The 20,581-nt window shown below is 42.5% G+C and overlaps 1 protein-coding gene across 6 annotated transcripts in view; it reads left to right on the forward strand.

Moving 5' to 3' along the window:
• Positions 1-20,581, forward strand: part of pcdh19 (protocadherin 19) — a 55,648-nt gene that overhangs the window by 14,477 nt on the left and 20,590 nt on the right. For 5 of the 6 annotated variants that reach the window (XM_018694174.2, XM_018694175.2, XM_018694170.2 and 2 more), the window contains 2 exons: positions 15,534-15,592; positions 17,326-17,498. In XM_018694174.2, the coding sequence (XP_018549690.1) occupies positions 15,534-15,592; positions 17,326-17,498 (232 nt within the window). Of the gene's footprint in view, positions 1-15,533; positions 15,593-16,891; positions 16,972-17,325; positions 17,499-20,581 lie in introns of all 6 variants that reach the window. The other variant, XR_007813691.1, reaches the window with a different exon arrangement.

The following is a 20,581-nucleotide window of genomic DNA, read 5'->3' on the forward strand; positions in this document are numbered from 1 at the left end:
TCGTTATATTTGGATGTATGTGTTAGCACTGTACCTGGCTTTACAGTAATTGTAACATCGAGTGAAACTTAATTCAGCTGAAAAAAGAAAGAGTTATCCCTTTGTCATGTCTACCTTTTTAAAGTGTGGAGAACAAGGATCTAAAGAAGGCAGAGCAGACAAAGGGGAGCAAACGTCATTGTATTACACACACAAATGCTGCATTGTACCTTTGTTTTGTTTGCTCCAGTGGTGGAGCAGCCTTTCCTGTTTCTCCCCTCCTTTTATTTCAGCAAATTCATACAGCGCTTTTGTTTCTAAGACATAAACCTGGATTTGCATTAGGGAGCACATGTATGGGATGTTTGATGAGCATAGAGGCTGTTGGCAAGCGAGCCACTATAGCAGCAATATCGCCTGCCTCAGAGGCATGCAGCAGTAGGGCTAGAGCAGCAGCAGGGTAGCGTAATTGTGCATTGTTCATCCACAGAACAGAGCCAGAGCATGTAATGAGCTGTAGCATTTTCACCCAGCCAGCCTAATGGGCTATGACCAAGTATAGGCCTCTCAGAGCCCTCGCATTCCCCCTGCCCTGTGTGGCCAGTGTCTCAGGCCTCCTCCTTTCTTTTCTCCCGTTCTCCCCTTTTTCTCTGCCCGATCAGCGTCAACCAACTCCTTCACCCCTGTTATCCCCCTCCTTTATCTCCGCTCCTCTACCCATTGTACCCCTGTCTGAGGAGATGGTGGGACCCCTAATGTGTTCAGTGTGTGGCTCCTTTTCTCATTCATGATGTCTGTAAAGCTCCAAACAGTCAGTCTGATTCAGGCTGACATAAATCAGAATAGCTCATTGATGGAGCGCCGTATGCTGTGTGATTACATTAAAACCCCAAACACAGCATACAAATAAAAGTTCAGGAGGAGAATTTGCTGATGTTAGGTGTAGAGGATTTGTTGTTAGAAGTCGGCTCATTTTTCTATCAAAAGCTGTTTTGCATTTTGATTATCTAGTTTTCCTTAAAGCAATTCAGGTGAGCCTGTTTCGCTCAGGTTTGTTTTCCTGGGATTAGGGCTTTTCAGAAAGGGCCCAGGCATATTATTTACGCCCATATCTAGTTTCCAGAGAGGCGGGAAACCATTTCTTTGCTTGAGTGATACCAGGTCAAGTTGGAAAGACAAGAATGTGTGCCAGGGAATAGATTAGATATCTACTCTGGGCTGAGCGCAGAGGATGAAAACACTACTAATGATAATAGTTATGATTGCCTTGCAAGGGAATTGATAACGACTTCACCCGCCTCTTTGTGCTCTCTTATGGCATCAGAAAACAATATTCAGGGTTCAGTCGGTGTCTGGCTGTGGAGCACAATGGGACGTCAATTTTGACTTTCCCCTCACGTCCACCATTTGACATACCACAGCTCAGGCGGCCAAGTTAATGAATGAAAAGCACTTGGCCTCTGTCAGACTGCTCCGAGTGCACTACTTTCCCCAGTAACCTCCTTAGTTCAAGATTACTCTCCTGTACCTGCTTTCTATTTGAGAGCTGTTCCCAGTCCAGTCTTGTGGGGAGCCAGTGAGTAGAGAAGGCAGCATGTCTATACTTGTTAAAGGGAAGACTTTGTGTAATCTTTGTGCTTTAATAACAGGGGTCGACTGCTTTGTCAGGGAGCACGGCTGGAAGGTCACTGTGGAGCTGTATTTGAGTGTATCTAGTTCCGGGATTGTGAGATCAAAGCAGGCTGTGAGGACTGTTAATACGTCGACATATATAAGATATTCGCATACATGATGTACACATGGGAACATGAACACAGTTAAATTAGAATGCTTCTTTAGAGACTTTGCTGTGAACCATCAAAGGAATATTAACATAAATCATAAAAAGTGCAACAAGAAAATATGACATATGGGAAATTAACTTACTTGCTTTCTTGTGGAGAGTTAGATGCAATTTTTGCACTGTGATGTGTTTAGCCTATCTTACTAAAACTGAAAGAAGAGGGGAAACAGTTAGCCTACTGAAATGGTGAAATATTCCTTTGAAAGAAACAGTTGACAGCTTTTCTCAGCTGGGAGCAGTGACTGTCTAAGTTACTTGTTAAATGAAACACACCAGATATGAGACTTTTTTTTTTTTTTAACCTTTTGACAGAACCAGGCTAGCTGCTTCCCGTTGCTCCCAGACTTTATGCTAAGCTAAGCTAATCATCTCCTGGCTCCAGCATATTTAATGCACAGATAGGAGTGTGACATCAGTCTTCTCTTATAACTCTCAAAAAAGTAAATAAGCATATTTCTTAAACTGTGTAGCCATCTCTATTATTTATTGTTGCAGAAAAATATATTTTCCTTGAATAAATTATATATTCCAGAGAAAAGGAGAATCCGGCCTTAGCTTTGTTTTTCAAAGCTTCTAGTTTTCACTATCAGGCCAAAATGTTGTCCATCCTAAATGTTAATTTGTGGCTGCCCCTTTTTGTTTATGTGCGATAGGATGGCAGACAAAATACCAAGAATGATGGGGGAGGACAGTCATGGGAGTGGTGTTCTGACTTTTCATTTGTTCGCTACCCAGTAATGATCATTTTAGCCTCTAAGCCCCAGATTTGGCCTTGTTTTGCTTTGGGAAGCAGCATCAGTGGGGACAGAGCAGCCTTGCCCTGGCTGAGAAGCTTGTCTGTGGCTAAGCTGGTTGGCAACAAGAGTCAGGTATACAGCATGTAGGACATTTTGAATGTACTCACAGGAGGTCAACTGGGAAGTAAAGGAGAATTAAGAGAAAGAAGGGCTGAATATTCAGTTTAAGCAGAAACAAACTGAGTTTTGCTGCTGTGTTACCTATGTTTGTTTGCCTTGTGGCAGAGAGAGAGCATTTTCTAATTATAGACCTCCATCGTTTGCCTTGTTAGCAGCGTTGGTAACAAGCCAGTCGCCAGCTTGCATGAGCAACTGCAGAAAGCTGACTTTTGGTTTAATTTGGAGGACTAGCTATAATCCAGACTAAGTCCCTTAAAGCTGAAGCCCCCTCCCTCCTCCCACCACTGTTGGATTACGGGAGTGTCTTTAAAAGGATAAGGACCTGCTTATCACTGCTTCCCTCAACACTTGTTTGGGACTTCAGATGAGGGGGAGGGCGGTTCATTGTCACCCAATGTGGCCAGTGTGGATATGAGTCATAGAGATTAGGCATCTGACGACTGAGATCAATGATAATCACAATTTACGGTTTTTAAACCCCGACAGCCACAAAGGCATATGGATCTTAGCATATGCCTCTGCTGCCACCCCAGTGAATTTCACCAGCAAGTTGAATCTAACTACATAAAGCAGCTAAATCAGACATCCAGCTGTGCTTTATGATGCAGTGCATGTTGCCTTTAATCACTTTCACTCAGACATTTATTAACAGTTTGATACGATGGTTTCAGCCTTTTAAAGAAATGTGCAAATTTGCCTAAATGTAAGATTAATTCCACATTTACTATTTTTGTAAAATAGAAATAGCATTTGCAAACCTTTTGTTGGGCTATTCCAGTTTCTGGAGCCAGTGGTGCTCCACTAATAATCACTGAGACACCTTACCAGTTAACCATCATACTGATGCTTTTTTTGTTTTTGTTTCCCCATTCATTTATCATTTTAAGGCAATAGTTTGCCATTTTAAAGTCTTGTCCTCACTTTGAGGTTGCCAGGCAACCAACAAAGACTCCAGGAAGTCACTGGTCTTTGCCAAGAAATAGTCCAGTTCAACTTGTTTTTTTAAGCTTTGATTTTTCTACAGGTTTAACAAACTAGATATAACTTGTTGATGTGTGATCTTTAGAGGCTCTGGTAGGTAGATTTGATTTGGTTGGTTACATTTTTTTTACACCTTTGAACAGAGCTAGGCTATTTGTGTCCCCCTTTTTCAAGCCTTTATGTTAAGCTAAGCTAACCATCTCCTGGCTCAGACATAAGTCTTCTCATCTGACTCTTGGCAAGAAAGTGAAAGCGTATGTCCCAAAGTGTGAAATTATTCCTCTAATGTTGTACAGAAATAACTATTAACTATGCCAAGAGGGCAGGACTACACATTAAAAATAAAACAAAAAAGAAAAACAAAACAAAACAAAAAACAACAAAAACAATGGTTTTTGGACAGTAATGTACTTCAATGTAATAAATGAGCTATAATATGCAACACACTGGTTTGTTCCTTTAAGCAGTTACAACACGATTCAGATGACTGCGACAAACAAAGACAGACAATACAGAAAAGGTTTAGCCTACCAGTTTATGGCTGTTTGTATCACTCACTGCTAATGAAGTGTTGTTGGGAGCTGGGGGGTAGAGGGGCTGTCAGTGTTGCAAGAGGGAATAGAGACCAATCTAGCACACATAAGCATATGTGTTGTTTTAGATGCTATATTTGAGTGTGAGGCTGTTACTTATCTCATTGGGGTGTGATGGTGGCGAGGTGAGGGAGCAGACGAATTCCTGGTGGATCCAGACTGTGAACCCTGAGCTCTCAGCTTAGGAGCAGTCTGGGAGTTACATAGAGGGTCAAACCACATGGGGGGGAGCACAGAAATAGAAGTACCTCAGTGTGACTACTTGTTTACTTCAGTGTCAACATTTTTGACTCAGCTCATTAACCTGTGCACTTGGGTGGAGCAACGCATCTCTGGATCTGGATCTCTCTCTCTCTCTCTCTCTCTCTCTCTCTCACACACACACACACACACACACACAATTAATAATGATAACTAAGGGTAAGCATAAACACATTAAACCAAAGCTTATGAACAGATGAAACAACAACGTGATGGGACAGCTATCACACCTCAAACGCAGGGAATCGATTTCAGCTGATACCAGTTCACAGATACACCCTGTAGCACTTTCCTCAAATCTAATCATGGATCCATTTAAACTACGTTAGCTAGGAGTCTACTTGCCATTAAAATTGGTTTTCAATTTCTATTATTTTGAGAGCATTGGTTAAAAATGAAGCAAGTGCAGAGGCAAAGTAACAGCCATGTACGCCTTCCATCCCTGAAAGATGGAAAACGAGCGGAGTCTCCGCGTTCATCCAAGCTCTCCCCTCCTCTTGTCTCTCCCCCTCTCTGCCCATTACCCATGCAGCCAGCATCCTCTCTAAATTGTTTTGCATGACCTTTGCTACAGTAGCTCTAATTATTACCATCACACAGGCCCTGTAAGGCACACAGCTAATTATACTGGATTTATCTGAAGGGACATTGGTGCCATTCTTCATAGGCATGTCTTGGCTACCGTCAGTGCGGGTGATCTAGACCCAGAATAAGGTTAATTTGGGTAATACAGTAATAGTAATTAGAGTCACAATAATTACAAGCATAGTTGTAATAACAATGAAGACCAGGCTATTTGTAATAGGGATCCAAATTAACTTGCTACATGTATGCAGTACCTTATGTAATTGAGAAGAACAGCATTGCCAAAAAAAGAGCCAGAGTGAGAAGTGTGGTGCAATATGCATAATGGCATTATTACACAGCCAGATTGTTGCTGTTGCCTTCCCATTGCTCTGAATCGATGTTTGACAGTGGTAGTTGAAAGATATATTTTCAAAGGCATTGTGGGATTACCCGTTAATGTAGGTACCAGGACCTCTAGTCATTGCATCTCATAAAGAGTTGTTACTAGAGGAAGCAATATTTTTCAAAGCTCTAACATGAATGAAGAGGGGCAGTTGGAGCCGTCTTTTGGCTGGCGGGCAACTCGTGTAATGAGCCTAAGAGGGTTCCAATTATTCCACTTGCGATCAAAAAGGAAAAGGAGATTACTTCTCTTGCCTCTTTTTTCTTTGACATTTTACACAGTAACATCTTTTGATAGGGGCTGAGGGAGAGAGGAAAAAACGATTGCTAGTGAGCGCCTGATAGTCTTGAACAGGCTCCAGCAGTACAGTCCTCTCTGTCTCGCAGAGACAAAGCAATGCTTTTGCAGCTCACACAATTTTTTTCCTTTATTTTTTGTGCTTGTAATAAAACTACTTCTCTCAGTGCATGGCGCATTAGCTTTCTTTCAGAGTATGTCACCTGCACGAGACAGAAAGGAACCTTTCATATGACCACTGGCTTTGGCTACAGCAGACTTGATGGCTGTTAGCTGCCATATTTTTCCACTGAGCTGTTGTAAATTGTGAGGAGGCATGTTGGATACTCAGTCACTCACTGCAGTTGTTTTCCTCCTCTGCTTAACAGCGTAAGTCATGTTCCACAGAATATAAAGGGTTGTATTCGACTGTGTACAGAATCTTTCCTTTCCTTGTCATTTATTAAATTCCCAGATTACAAGTAAAAGCACATTAGATGCCTGGGGGTTACTAAAAGGATTTCTCCACTATAGGATATCAAACTATATCAGCCTAGAAGAAATAAATGATGAAAAAAACAAAACAAAACAAGACAAATAATATTATGTACCACTGCACAGAGACAAAGAGAACTCCTCCAATCTGCATCAGCACAGATAAACATCCACCCCTAAGATATGTTACTGGTAGATAACAGCTTAGTGTGTGTGTTGGCAACATGCACATACACACACACATAAACAGGCACACAAGTGCGCAGAGCAGAGCTCTGATAAGCACTGAAAATTACTACATGTTGTTTATGGTGGCAGAACAAAAGGATTCAAGGTCTTCATTTCAAGAAATCAAGCTGTGGAAAGGTAGATGCAGAGTCTAAGATGCATTTCAGTTGGATTGGTTTGACTTCATAATATAGACATAATTAGGGGGAAACAAGATATGTGTGTGTGTGTGTGTGTGTGTGTGTGTGTGTGTGTGTGTGTGCGCGCCTGATAATATAGTGCCATGCCTTCCCCTGTGGATCCACTGCAGGGGTGGGACGCAGAGATCCACCGTCTGTTGCTGTTTTCCATGACCCCGTACATCCCCCGCAGTGAAAAACGATGTTTGCCCCCCAAAGATGGCCCTAATACAAATTAAATTAAATGAAGTCAGTGTGGCTAATCCCTGTGTGTTTCAGCTGCTGAAACACCCACCCCCTTCCTCCCTCCCTCACAAAATGAGTGGGTCAAGCCCGCTGCATCTGGCCCCCTCTCCACTGGCCCGGCTCCCAAGCTGCTAGGCTCCCAGTCCCTGACGGAGACGACAGCAGGCCCCGCGCCGACTTTCTGCCCCACTGCAACTGTATGTGTGTGTGTAGGAATACATGTGTTTCACTGTAAATATGTGTTGTGTTATTCCCTTTCTGACTCACACAGTCTTAATTCCCCTTTGCTTGTTTTGCCTGTGTGCCTGTGTGTATGCATGTGTGCATTCTTCAAGAAAGATTTATTTTTGTTTGTGACTGGCTTACACATTTCGCACATCTTTCTTGTTTTTGCTGGCGTCTAGATTTTTTGGGAATTTACAGTTAAATGTAAAATATAGACGTTCACATTTTCACATCTCACAGTCAATGTACTAAGAGCAGTGTAATGGATAATAAATAGTAGCGTCGGGGCACATAGCGTTGGATGTTGTTTTGTTCTGCCTGTGCCCTGATGGCAGCCTGTCACAGTCCTGTTAACAAGCTGGATTTACAGATGCGGTGGTGATGTGCAAACAGCTAATACTCTGCTGTCAATCCCAGTGCTGACAGCTGCCTAGAAAGACCATCCCAAACATTAGCACCAGATGTGCTTCCATTGAAGCACTGGCAAACTGGATCAAAAAACTAACTCCATCGTTGGATCACTGATAGGAGTAGCCTCATTATGACGTGAGCTAAAGGATCTTGTATGCCCATCTGTTTAATAAAAAGCCCCTTTCTATGACACATAATTTGGCACTAAGCCTGGTCGTGTACCCCTGATTTGCACACCAGCTCTGATTTGCGAGACAAAGTGCATCGACTGAGTTTTAGCAGCTGGTGTACACAGATATTGTGTTTAGGGGGTTGTGGGTTAGGAGGGCGGGTGTGTTTTTGATGAGCTAGAGTCTGGAGTACATGTTTGTGTGTGTGTGTGTGTGTGTGTGTGTGTGTGTGTGTGTGCGTTGCGGATCTGAGCACCTGCACACATGCCCTTTGAAAAGCTCCATCACCCCTCCATCCAGCCAACACACAGAGTAAACACGGTTTGTTTGAGCGAGTGGCCTGGGGTAGTTGGATTAATGAGCGCTGATGAAGTTCCACTTGTATCCTGGGTGCTGCCTCCCTATTTGCTGGAGTGGCTGTGATGTGGTAGTGTGTCTGGAGGCGGTGACTCATTCCCTTTACCCAGTGTCAGATTAAGGCATGTCAATAAACAGACCCACTCAATCCATCTCCGAGTGACTGCATCCGCTCACAGAGCCTCCCAGTCTGTAATGAGCTGCTGCAAATCTCCATCCAACTAAAATGTCTGGAAAGATGCCTTGTCACAGTCAGCGAGAGAAAAAGCAAGAGGGAGGGAGATGGAGAGAGAGAGACAGAGAGACCACAGCAGTACCGATGTGACTGGCAGCCACCTTTAAGCTGCTAAGAAAAAATGTACCAAGCCATGCTCCACCATGTTGTGGCGTGCGAGCTGATCAGCTCTCCTCATAGATTCACAGATCTCTAATTTCCGTCGTCCTCCTGTGCATTGGGTTAATCAAAAATTAATTCTAAGTTTACTGATTTCAGAAGTGACTCAAAGTGATTCAGTTTATTCAGTCACTGCTCTTATGCAAGCATTTAAGGGAAATATGTTTACATAATCTGCAGTGTTTCTGAATGTTTATTTTTAAGGCCCAGCCTAGGGAAGGTGGAAGAAACCTCTGGGAATTCCTTGTGCACTAATTTAGTGTGCCCACCCCTCTTCCCCCCCTCAACGCTGATATAGGGCACAAGCAGGAGGGAAAATGCTATCTAGTAATTGTCACAGAAAAATGAAATGACTTCTAAAAACATATGTTAGTAATGCTTTTTCCCAGAGGCCCCAGAAACCACAAAACGTACCTGAATTAGTTGTTATCCTAAACATTTCCAGAGTCTATTAAAAAAAATCCCCATCTACCTCTCACATGTGGCGCCATACACACATTAATGGATTTTGGGATGAGAGGAGTGTGAAAACTTTTCGGTCTGACATCCAAATTAAAGAAAATCCCTCAAGACTTGCCTAAAGGGGAAGTTCCTGCTATTTGAGTTTGATTGGGCTCCACAGGCTTTAAGAAAAGTAAGCTGATTTCTTCTCAGAAACAGCATACATAGTCAAGTCCCCCCCCCCCCCCCTTTTTACAATGTAATACCATGAATCATAATCTCATAGAGATACTCAGGGTTTTTTTCTGACTTGCAGATAGAATAAGTCTGAAAACACATGCAGACCTGAACGCCGAACAGGTGTTAAATGAAACCCTACCCTGCCTTATGTGCCTAGTGACGCAGTAGACCCTATTCATTTTGAGAGGACACTAGAACTCCATCTGAAAGGATTAAAAGCACCAGCCGTGTCTCTTAAGACAAAGACAAAACAAAAACACTGACCCAGGAAGCCACACAGTCACCAACAGTTTGAAACATGTCGGGTCTGAGCAGTGATTCCCTGGTAAGACAACAGCTCTGACTTAAGCCTCTTTAGCATCAGCCGACTCCGCTGGAATGCAGACGTCTGCAGAGGGGGCCTATTATTTAAAATCTTTTCATCATGCTGAAAGGGAGGGAAATAGCTTTGACGTTGAGAAGCTCATGAATAATGAATGTTGTTTCTATCAATGTATGTATAATTAATCACATATCTGCTAACTGGACTTCTGTGGAGCCTGTAGGCCTGAGTGACATGGAGACTGGTCTGGACTATTGTCTCTGTTTCATAATAAAAGACAGCCGCATGATCTGCAGTTTCCTATGTGGGAGTGATACACAGGTGGAGCAAGCAAAAGCCTTAGTTCTTTGGCCATTTTCCTCACTTTAAGAGAGCAGGGGGTGATTGTTTTTGGTCACAGTGGGCAAATATTTGTTCGATTTCACACGGGAAGGCAAGAAAAATGAGGAGGAAATACAAGCAGGAAGTGGTGGTTGTGCTCACAAATCTGTTTCATTGTGTTTCAAAGAAGCTGTTGCTTAGTTTGCTGAAACAATACTCTACACAAGGACGCAAGTGACCTCATAATAGCACTTAATTCACCTAGTTTATTTTGTTGTCCAGTCACAAAGACTGGAGAAATGTGCAAACTGCAGCGGCACAGGGAAGCTTTTAAAAACCCTCTCGCCACAGAATCACTCACTTTCATAACATGATTGATTCCCAAATGGGCTACTGGGTTTGGGTTGAACTGATGGGTGATGAAGTGAAATGATGCAGAGAATGTGGCAGGTTATTTGTCACACATGTACCCTTCTGTCACAATTGATTGTGTATAATTTGAGTTTGCAGGGGAGCCCGTTGATATTAAATGGTAACAACTCTCTGTATTCATCACGGCAGGCCCCCTTCAGCAGGCAGAAATAGAAAATGTAATCTCATCCACAACCATGGCTGTGCCTCAGGCACTCTTTCACCCTTTTTACCACTGATCCTCCCTCAGGGGCCTTGCCCTCTCTGAAGGAAGAGGGAAATCTATAATCTAGCAGATGGCAGAGGATCTATGGGAAATTCTATAAACGGGAAGAAGATGGTGATGATGGTCGTTGGGGTAGAGGGCAGATTATGGCAGCTCAGGGGCCGAAGAGCATTTTTTTCTTTCTCACACGGTAGACAAAATATAAACCTTTTCTGAGCAGGTGCTTTGGTGGTCTCTGTCTTCGTCACGGGTGTCATACAGACTGAACGTGAGCTGCTTTGAGGTGCTGCTGGGTGCCGACCCAGAGGCGTGGTGGTCGGGCGCCAGCACAGCCCTGCAAGTCAGGGATTGTTGGAGCAGTGCCTTTGTAGGGAAGCAGAAAGAGAGAGTCTGTGTGTGCGAGAATGTGAACGTGCAAAAGACTCAAAATGAAGCATTTCTTTTCATAGACACAGTGTAGAGGATGAGAAAGTCACCGGCAGACACACACATACATATACACACACACACTCCTCTGCATCCTCACTCCAAAATTATATGGTGGTGTGGGGAATACATGCATGTATAAACAGCCAGTTTCAGACGCTGATCATCCTTCATCCAGTGGAGTTGCTCTTAATTTTTTTACCCATCTACTCTTTTAACTTAATCACAACCAAACCTAGCTGGATAAGGAAGCCTTTTTGTATTTTCTAATTGCTGCTGGCTTGCCCTGTAAACCCTCTGCATCCCTTTCTCCTCATCCCTTCCTTTAGCAATGGGATATCAATAACAAGGCACATTATGTGTAACATTTCCTTCCGGGACCGGGGGGAGTCCGTGAGCAAGCTGCAGCAACAATAAACGAAGACTGAGGCACAACTTCAGACTGCTTAAACACAGAATGAAGCAGCAAAATTCGATCTGACAGTTTTAATTGATTCTGTCTAGTCTGTTGTTCTGTGTGCTTAAACTGTGCATTTTAGTGTGGCAGTAAGAGCATTTTGTGTCCACAACAAGCATGGATGGATGTTTTTTGTCAACTAAATTGATGACGTTAAAGAGTTGCATCCATGACAGACATGAAACACTCAATTGTGTAATCAATTTTTCTTCTTTTTGATGCTCAGTTTTTTTAGATGTAGTCTTGTGCAACCCGCCCCACCCTGCTTGAATAACTATATTTTTTTAGAAATTGAACTCATATTTAGTAGATACAGTTTATCTCAAAGATTAAGTTTGCTTAAAAGATTGATCATATGAATAAATTTTTAAGCAAGATTAAATTGAGTAATTAACCGTCACATTCTGGTTTCATGTCAGTCAGTGTCTATAAATTAGATTCTTAAGGAAACAGGTTGCTGATGGCATCATCTTATGCACCCTGTATTTCAAAATAGCATGTTATTAATGCATGTCGCAGCATCTGTCCATATTTTTCTAAATTGCTTCCTTGTGTAAATGTACTGTGCTGTGTCAGCCTCGATAATGCATACAGTAGGGCAGCTGTGTGACATTTTTTTTCTCTCTTTTTCTCTCCTATCTGTGTGACATCTGCTGAACTTGTCGGGTGTTTACTGGTGTAACAACTGGTGTCTTCACCCCCCCACCCTTCCTCTTCTCTCTGGTGCTCCCCATGCCCCCACACAATGAATACACTTGCATCCAGACTACAGAACCAATTGTCACGCTGGGAGGAAGGCAAATCAAATCTTACGGCAGCAACTAGGCGAGGAGATTGCTTTTCCTCTCAGTGGCAGAGAAGCGAGCCCATCGTCCCTGTGCCTCAGGTTTTACTGGAGAGAAAGAAGCAAAGGGTGAAAAGGGGAAAGCTACTGGGCTGCAGCAGCTGGACCTCAAGTCTCCCGCAGGTCAAGTCTCACCCATTTCCTTCCATCCTCACCCTCTCTCTCACTGCTCTCTTTCCACTTCCCTCCCCACTCATCCTGACACTACCTATCAGTCACCCAGCAGCACAAGGGACTACATTCCCCCCTCCAGTCCTCCAGATGAAACGGAACAATAATTATGGGGATAGAGTGGCTCTGGCCGCCAAACTGGGGCCGCTCAGATCACAACAACACATTGTCCAACCTGATTAAGTAGCCATTTGTGGCATCCTCGCTGTAGTTAAGTAGTCCTCATCATCTTGCCTGAAACTTGACCTCCCAGCAAGATATATTGACATGTCCTCCAATTTGAGGTCAATCAGAAATGTGGGGGCAGACATTACATTTCTTTACAGGAAGCCTGAGCTAATGCATCCGATTCTCCCTCAGAATAGGAATTCTTGAGTGACTCATCAGTGCCCAAGGTTATGCCCTCATATGTTGGGTGTTTGTTTATTTCCATAAATGCAGGAAATACGTTTATCTCCACTGAATCCTTTGATTAACGAGATGCTGCTGTGTTGAGAATGAGCTGGAGTGGAGAAGATGGTGATGCAAAAATATTGAATAGTGGAATATTATGAAGAGTCTCTTTTGGTTGTACCAGCTACACACTTAAGAGGGCTCCATGTAAAAATCCTGAGAGAGAATTGCATTATGGAAAGTACAGTTCCATTTCAGGACTGGAACAGCTTGAAAGCAGGGGCATACTGCCTTCCTCTCCAGGCCGTGCTCACACAGAACCTGCCATCCAAACCAATTACAGGCTGCAGCCAGAGTGACATTCACAAGAAATTTTCTATCTTGTCTTTTAAATGAAGTTTTCCCCTTGTTACTCATGCCTTGCATTTTCATTAGTCTCTCACTGGATGCGCGGCCACTGTAGAAGATGAGGCAGTTTAATTCGTGTTCACTGGGACCACAGTGGAGCACAGGTGGAACACAAAACATATGCATATACTGTACATGTTTGCAATGCTGATATAGAAGTGTTATAGATTGATAAATATTTTAAGGGTAATATAGTATTCTTGGTTAAAGCCGTAGATGTACCTTTCTAAAATGTGGCATCATTTATAAATTAATGAAATAATATATGTTAATTTTTAATTTATGACTAAACTGAGTTGCAGTATGTTGCCACTGCTGTTACCTTTGATATTTAATGGAGTCAAGCTGAACGGGAACAAAAGGAATCAGGGGTAATACAAGAGAACAAACATGGTGTGCTCCAAATTAAGGGCTAATAATAAAATGTTAATTAAATTCCTTTTTATGAGTTATCTTCTCTGTAGTAATGAGTTAAAGTTTAATTAGGGGTAAATGGTAAAAAGGAGATGGAATGATGCTAACCTTCAGTGCAAACATATTGCATCATAATTTAGCAAAACCCCAATCAGAGGCCTGCCCTTGCATTGTTGCTTATCATTATATAATTCTCCTGCAAAAATAATTAGTGTTAAATGAGGTGAGATGGCAAACAATGGCTTATCTGCTGATGATTGAAGGCAAACCTATGCACTTTGGAGAATACTGAAAGTTAACTACATCTCTGGCATACACAGAAGCTTCTCAAAGTTCGCAGCAACTAAAAAGACAAGAATAGTATTGGTATCAGTCAGGTAGTAATGCTGCACAGCTTATATGTTGTCTTTGAAGCCATGATGAAATGGCATCAACACCAAAAATCTAAACAAACAAGGACACGCATTTGATAGCATTCACAGCTATTAGCTTTTATATTTTTCATAGACTGCAAACAGGTCATGGAAGCTATTTGCCAGAGGTAAATACCACACTTTGTCAGCTGTAAGCTGCCAGCACCACTTTTATTTATTTATGTATTTATTTCAAAAGAGATCTAAGTAGACTGGGACTAATGTTTGACATTTCCTCCACACCCCCGTCCTCACTGCTCAGGCTCCTTGGCATTGTGGTTTCACTTCCACGCAGACACTGAAATAGTTCAAAATGTTCAACCCCGTTAACATCTGGTAAGGAGAGTGTGCACACAGTTGCACCCTTAGTTTTAATCCAAATCTTTTCGGTCACTGCATATGATGACTATGCAAGATCACTGCTACCTCAACAGCAGGCCTGTTTAAAATATGTAGCCCCCACAATAATCAGCAACTGTGCTCTCGTGCCTACATTAACCTCTCTTATCATACGAGTGAGTGTTTTTTCAACATTGCTTTGATATGGGTACTGTAGACTTCCCTCGGAAGTCAGCCATTGACTCTCAGCATTTATCAGGACACAGTATCTGCGCTCTGGAATTTTAAGTGAAGGCTCTGCTTTCTTTCTGCAGAAAACACCTGCATCTTATCAAACTTTGTCGAAAGGGTCGTATCCTGTCTTTTTGCAGGACTGGTAAAGTCCTTTGAGGGCTTTGATAGCCTTTGGCCCTCTGACATCTTACCTAGTGCGAGTAGATGCTTGGCAGATGCAGGAGGGGCTACCTGCTCAGTGTGTGCTGCCTCCTCTGTCCATGTGCTCTTACTCCTCAGACATTCTCCTTGCTAAATAAATGTTGAAAAAAAAATGAATGTAGGATGCCTTTGAACTGTGTTCTCTAATGTGGGTCAGAGATCTATCGTATGCATATTCTGAAAGCCTTTTCATCTGCAATTGCGGAGTTAAGATTCCCTTGGTACACTCTTAATTTCATCTACTTCTCTTGCAGTTATTTATTTAATATTTCTACATTAATGTCTTCTCAAACATGGTAAAAGTGAAGAGTTCAGAGAAGAAAAAAGGGAAACTTTTCTTCTCCCTCTGTCTGCATGATAGCCTGTCCTCCCTAATGACTACATTTTAAAGACGGTGGGCTGACCGGCAGTAGAGGGAGGGAGCAAGGGATCAAGAGCGGGGAGGGTGAAGAGGAGAAGAGAGGTTGCGCTCACTGCAGCACTCTCCTCAGCTCTCAGCTCCCAGTCAGCCTCTCTGTGTGTGTGCTTTGAAAGAGAATAGGATACAGCCCTATAAAAGCTGAGGCTGCTCACCGGGGCCTTTGTGTAAAATAACATTTCTACTGAAAGCCAATTACTGGTAACATTATTTTGGTTGCTTCCATTATTAAAAGTACCTCTCTCTGTTGCCCCCCCCCCTCCACCATCATCCCTCAACCACAACCCCCTCCCCACCCCCACCCCACCCCCTGTATCGCTCTCTTACAGACGGAGAATTATTCCATTGACTCCAGTTACGTGAACAGCAGAGCCCACCTCATTAAAAGGTATGTCTTGATTAGGAATTGTTACCAGCACCTCGTTACCATTGTTATCTGTAATTGTTTTATCTAATGAGTGCACAGCTACCGTTGCAGCTGCATGTGTTCCTGTGTGTTTTTCATTCAGTGTAATTGCAATGGGAGGATAAGATTTTGGGATAAATAGCATTACTCTATAATGCGTTTAGTAGACACTTGTTGAAAGCCACAAACTCGCTCAGTTTATTACATTGCGTAGAGCAGCGGAATCTGCAAACAGTAATTTTCATATTTACAGATAACTTTATTACTCTCTTCTAATTGGGTTCATTAGCAGCACATGTGGCTCGTGTACTTAATGATTAGATAATATTTAAGAGATTTTTTTTAAGACAGATTCATAAACAGTCAATAATTATGTCCTTTTTTTCTTGGGTGAAGAAGTGAAGGATAAACATTTTCATTGTGCATTGTTATTCAGTCTACCTGAGCCAAGATAGTAGATAGCATTGTTGGAATGCAGGGTTGGGGGTTGGGATAGGGGTCATATAATAATTCCCTCCAGCCATAGAGGTTTTTGTAACCAGGCTCTCTTTGGAAAAAAAAACAAAAAACTACACTTCTCCGTTTTTACCCGCAGCAGCGGAACATTCCAGGTTTTCTTTTGTTTGAGGCCATCCTGGCCTTTTGAAAACCCATTACGGCAATTTCCCCCCCAAAAGATTCCCTGCATTAATGTAAACAAAGAGCATTCAAGTGTGGGCCTCTGCAGCACACTACAAAGAAATCCCCTCAGGAGCCAGTGAGCCTATGGTCTGGGACAGGTGCAATTACAGTGATAACATCAGAGAGCCAGCATTACCTCCACTGCAGTCCTCTCTCCCATGCTGGAGAATGCAAGACTTTGGCTGGGGAATGCAGCTACCTCTTACTGTCCTTCACTTCCCCTACCTTTCTTTTTGTTTACACACTTGTGTTTACCGTCTATTCTTTTCTGACCTCTTTTCTCCCATCACATAAACTCATTCATATATTTTTTCTTCACGCAAGAACACATGTTCATATATTCACTTCTATTTAGTGTTGTTTGTAAAGCAGAATTTGTTCCAGTGGGATGGAAATCAAATGAAGGGAAATCACGCTGTTACTGTGCAGCTGTTGATTGTGCCCCCCACCCCACCCTCTTTATTGACTGTGAGCCCCAAACAAGACAGATGCTCAGTTTGTATGCTTCCAGCGTTTCCTACATCCATCTTCCTTCCAGGAATCCCTGATTACTGCAGTATTTGTTTGATTGTAGTGAGTGAGTGCCTCCTGTTTGTTCAGTGCGATGTCCTTGAAGTCAGTGCATCCATCCAAAATGTCCCTGTCTGAAACAGCCCGTAGCTGCCATGCTATCTGTGAAGGTAAAAAATGTCCACTTAATCCAAAAAAGCTCTCAATGGATTTAAACCTTCTTCTTATTTTACAGCTACTGCAAGCATAAAGGCTGGAGTAAGGTTTTGTTCTTTCCAAAAAGAGTCGTGTTTAACAAAGATTTATCCCTAAAACAAATTAGTATTCATCTATTTTGAATTCATGAAAATAGACCTCTTAAAAGGGCAAAGAATTCAGACAAAGGACATAAAAAAGGGAGAGAAGGAAAGACGGACAGCTCATCACGAACCATCAGAGACAAGAGGACGAAGGAGAGCATGTGAAAGAAGGTGATGTGACAGTTAATCAACATTTTCCTCTCCTCCCTCCTGGCCCCCATGTAGCACATCGACATTCAAGGACCTGGAAGGGAACAGTCTGAAGGACAGCGGCCACGAGGAGAGCGACCAGACCGACAGCGAACATGATGTCCAGAGAGGACACTATGTTGACACGGCTGTCAATGACGTGCTGAACATGACCGTCCCCCCCAATGTTTGCCAGCTGCCAGACCAAGGTAAGAAAATCTGTGCTTGTACGTGAGTAGTGAGTGCGCTGTGTGTGTTTGTGTTTGTGTGTGTGTGTGTGTGCGCGCGCGCGTATACGTGCATGTCTGTGTTTGGAAGATTGCAACATCCTTTGGAGTATGTTTTGCCAGTTTCAAGATAAGACCAGTGTGTGTTTGTGTGCACTTGAGTCTGGTTTTATGCCACCAGAGCATCTTTTAAGGTGCATTATGCCCATTGCAGGCTTCAGAAGTGCAAGTGTGAATAACAACACAGGTTTTTTGTCTTTGAAGTCCTGTTCGAGCAGCTAATGTGAGGGATCTCTGACAGCTAAGGCTACCCTTTGATACAGGCTCAGGCAACGTTATTGACTGATAGTAGCCATGTCTGCTCTTGAAGCTAGGCTGACTTCAGATGTGCTTGAATGGCAGCAATTAGGCTCACAAAGGTAGAAGGTGGAAATCTACATATCTCCACGTGCCCTCATCCATTATTCAGTGGAATCATTTAGCAGGGAATTAATGTTGATGTTTCATTTCTGACTCACCGTTTAAAAAGACATCCACTTGGTTGGCAGAAGTCAGTGTAAGGGTCATGTTCATTCTTAACTACTGCCAGTCAGACTGAGGAAAAGAGTGGGTCAGGAAGAGGGAGAGAGAGCAGAGAATGCAGGATAAAGCTGTCTGGAGCAGACCAGGATGTTACTATATGCACCTGAGGGTATTTACTGAGCTCAAAGGAAACACCACATGCACAGGTGCAACGGCTCAGCAGAGCACGAGAGTCAGTGTGTGTGAAAATTGCAGACATTTTAGGATGACTCGCCCATAGCAATTTCATTCTGAGTGAAGAGGAAACACCGGACATTTTATTTTAAAAGCACACTCTTGAGGACAGCACTTAAACATATCACTTGCTGTATCTGAACTTCACATTTGTGGTGTGCTCTAATTTGGGAACTTGTGCCAAATTTAGTTTTTTTTTCTTCCCTCAGTTAACATCGACATAATTTTGGTTCCTTTTTACTAACACTGCCCTAGTAAGGCTGTCTACTCTCTCACCACTTTCTTCCTCCTCAGCTCCATATAGAGAAGAAATTTTAATGAGCAAGAGATAACGAAAAGGAACTCAACTTTATAAAAATGCATAAAGGAAGGAAGATTGTGAGATTTTTTTAATTATTTATCTAACTATTTTTATCATGGACTGTGAAGTGTGTGGGTGTGGTTGAAGAAGCAGTAATGTGCATGTGTAGGCTCTTCCCTGTCTGGTGCCCGCCATATTTAACTAACCAGATGCTTCACTTGGAGCAATTTTGCTGTTGATATTGTTGGACCAGGGAAGAATATTACACAACTTAGACTTCATTTTAATCAAGACTGTAGCTATACAAATGGATTTGTCTTCATGGCCAATACTTTCTACTGGCTTAGCTGAGAAATACAGATAGACATATATAGGGTCACGGACTATGGTGACCATTAGAATCAACTTGTACTGGGTGTTCCCTCAGTGGCATCAGACAGTAATGAACAATGAAAAGTGAATTTGCTGACTATTGGTTGCCAGCTATAATTACTTCACAACCCGCAAGAATTCTTGTGCCTCTAAAAAATGCATGCTGACAGGTCCTCTAGTAGTGGGATCTCATTATTGGAGACAATTAGAAATGATGTACATGAAGAATATTACAAGTGGGGAAAGCTCTCTCAGGCAGTTCTTTTTTCATTAACACCACCGATGATTGTATCTGTTTCAGCAAAATGGATGCGTGCCTCCTGAATGTGTAATGCGGCTCCACATAGCTGGTAAACAGAGCAAGAGGCTATTTCACAGTGCTGTCCGTTGTTTTGACCAGAACAAATAGATGATAACAAAGGATCTGTTTGGAATTACAAGTAGATGGTTTCTTATTGGCTTTTTTCTTTTCTTCTCGTTTCTCTCTTTTTTTCTATTGCGGTTCAGCTACAGTCTCACAGTCTCCGCAATTCTCCTCGCTAAGGACTTAACAAAATGGCTTCACTAGAATCTTTCCTCCCTTTGTTTTGAAAGTCAATCAGCAGCAGTGGTCACACCAGAGAGTAATGAGAGGCTGTTCATAATTATTAAATGAATTGACCAAAGATCCTTACACGTGCAGAAATGTAATGACATAGCAAATGAAATCGTCCCTCTATTGCCATCTCAATGGTCTAATTACATAGTTAAAAAGCTGACAGAGATGGGCAGATTCAGTATTAGGAGTAGTTGACTGTGTCTCTCCTGTTGTATGAGGATTTTACATCAGATTTTTTTTTTTTTTTGTGACTCCTCAGCAGAACACTAGCCTTCTCATCTCCCTGTTTCATTTCCCTCTGTGAAAACTGGCTCAGCTACAGTGGCAAAAGTAGAACAGTTAAGGTTTGTATAACATGAGATCATCTGTCTTAATTAACAAAAACGGACACTAACCGCTAACTCCACTGAGTGAATGGAGGGAATTGTCAGAAAACAAATAGGCATGTTCACTAAACACCCCGCTGTTTAGATGTCTTCTGGGAGTAACTCTGTTGTATAGTGTGCCTCTCCTGCCAGCTAAGGCAGAAAACAAGTTGAGAGACTGCAATTGCCAAAGGACAACAGCACACACAAGCCAAAGATAGAAGCCTTGTTTTTCGTGTGTTATTATTGTTCTGTTTTCTTGTGTTGATAAGTGCTGAGAACAAAAGGAACCTGGAAGGGGGAAGGAGGAAGGGTTAAACTCTCAGGATTTTATAGTGCAAATGTTTACCATTCCCACAGCCATGTAAAGGTGTTGTTTGCCCAGGAGACAAGCCGTTACCTTTATACAAAGACCCTGCATCCACATCATCTTGCTGGTTTTCACGTGGGAATCCATTTGTGTGACAAAATGCGGCTGCTAACTATCCCAGCTCCAGATCACAGTGGGCATTTCTCCTTTCTGTATCAATTTCAGGTTTTGATATTTGACTTTTGTCCATCACAGTTATGCTTTTTTCTTCAGTGATGGGGTTTCAACAACACTATTCATTATCCTCACATGAGCCACTACCAAGGTAACTTTCAACGAAGTGCTTGTGAAGAGATTTTAGAC

Source organism: Lates calcarifer, linkage group LG8, assembly GCF_001640805.2.
Source record: "Lates calcarifer isolate ASB-BC8 linkage group LG8, TLL_Latcal_v3, whole genome shotgun sequence".
In the NCBI taxonomy this organism is placed as follows: Eukaryota; Metazoa; Chordata; class Actinopteri; family Centropomidae; genus Lates; species Lates calcarifer.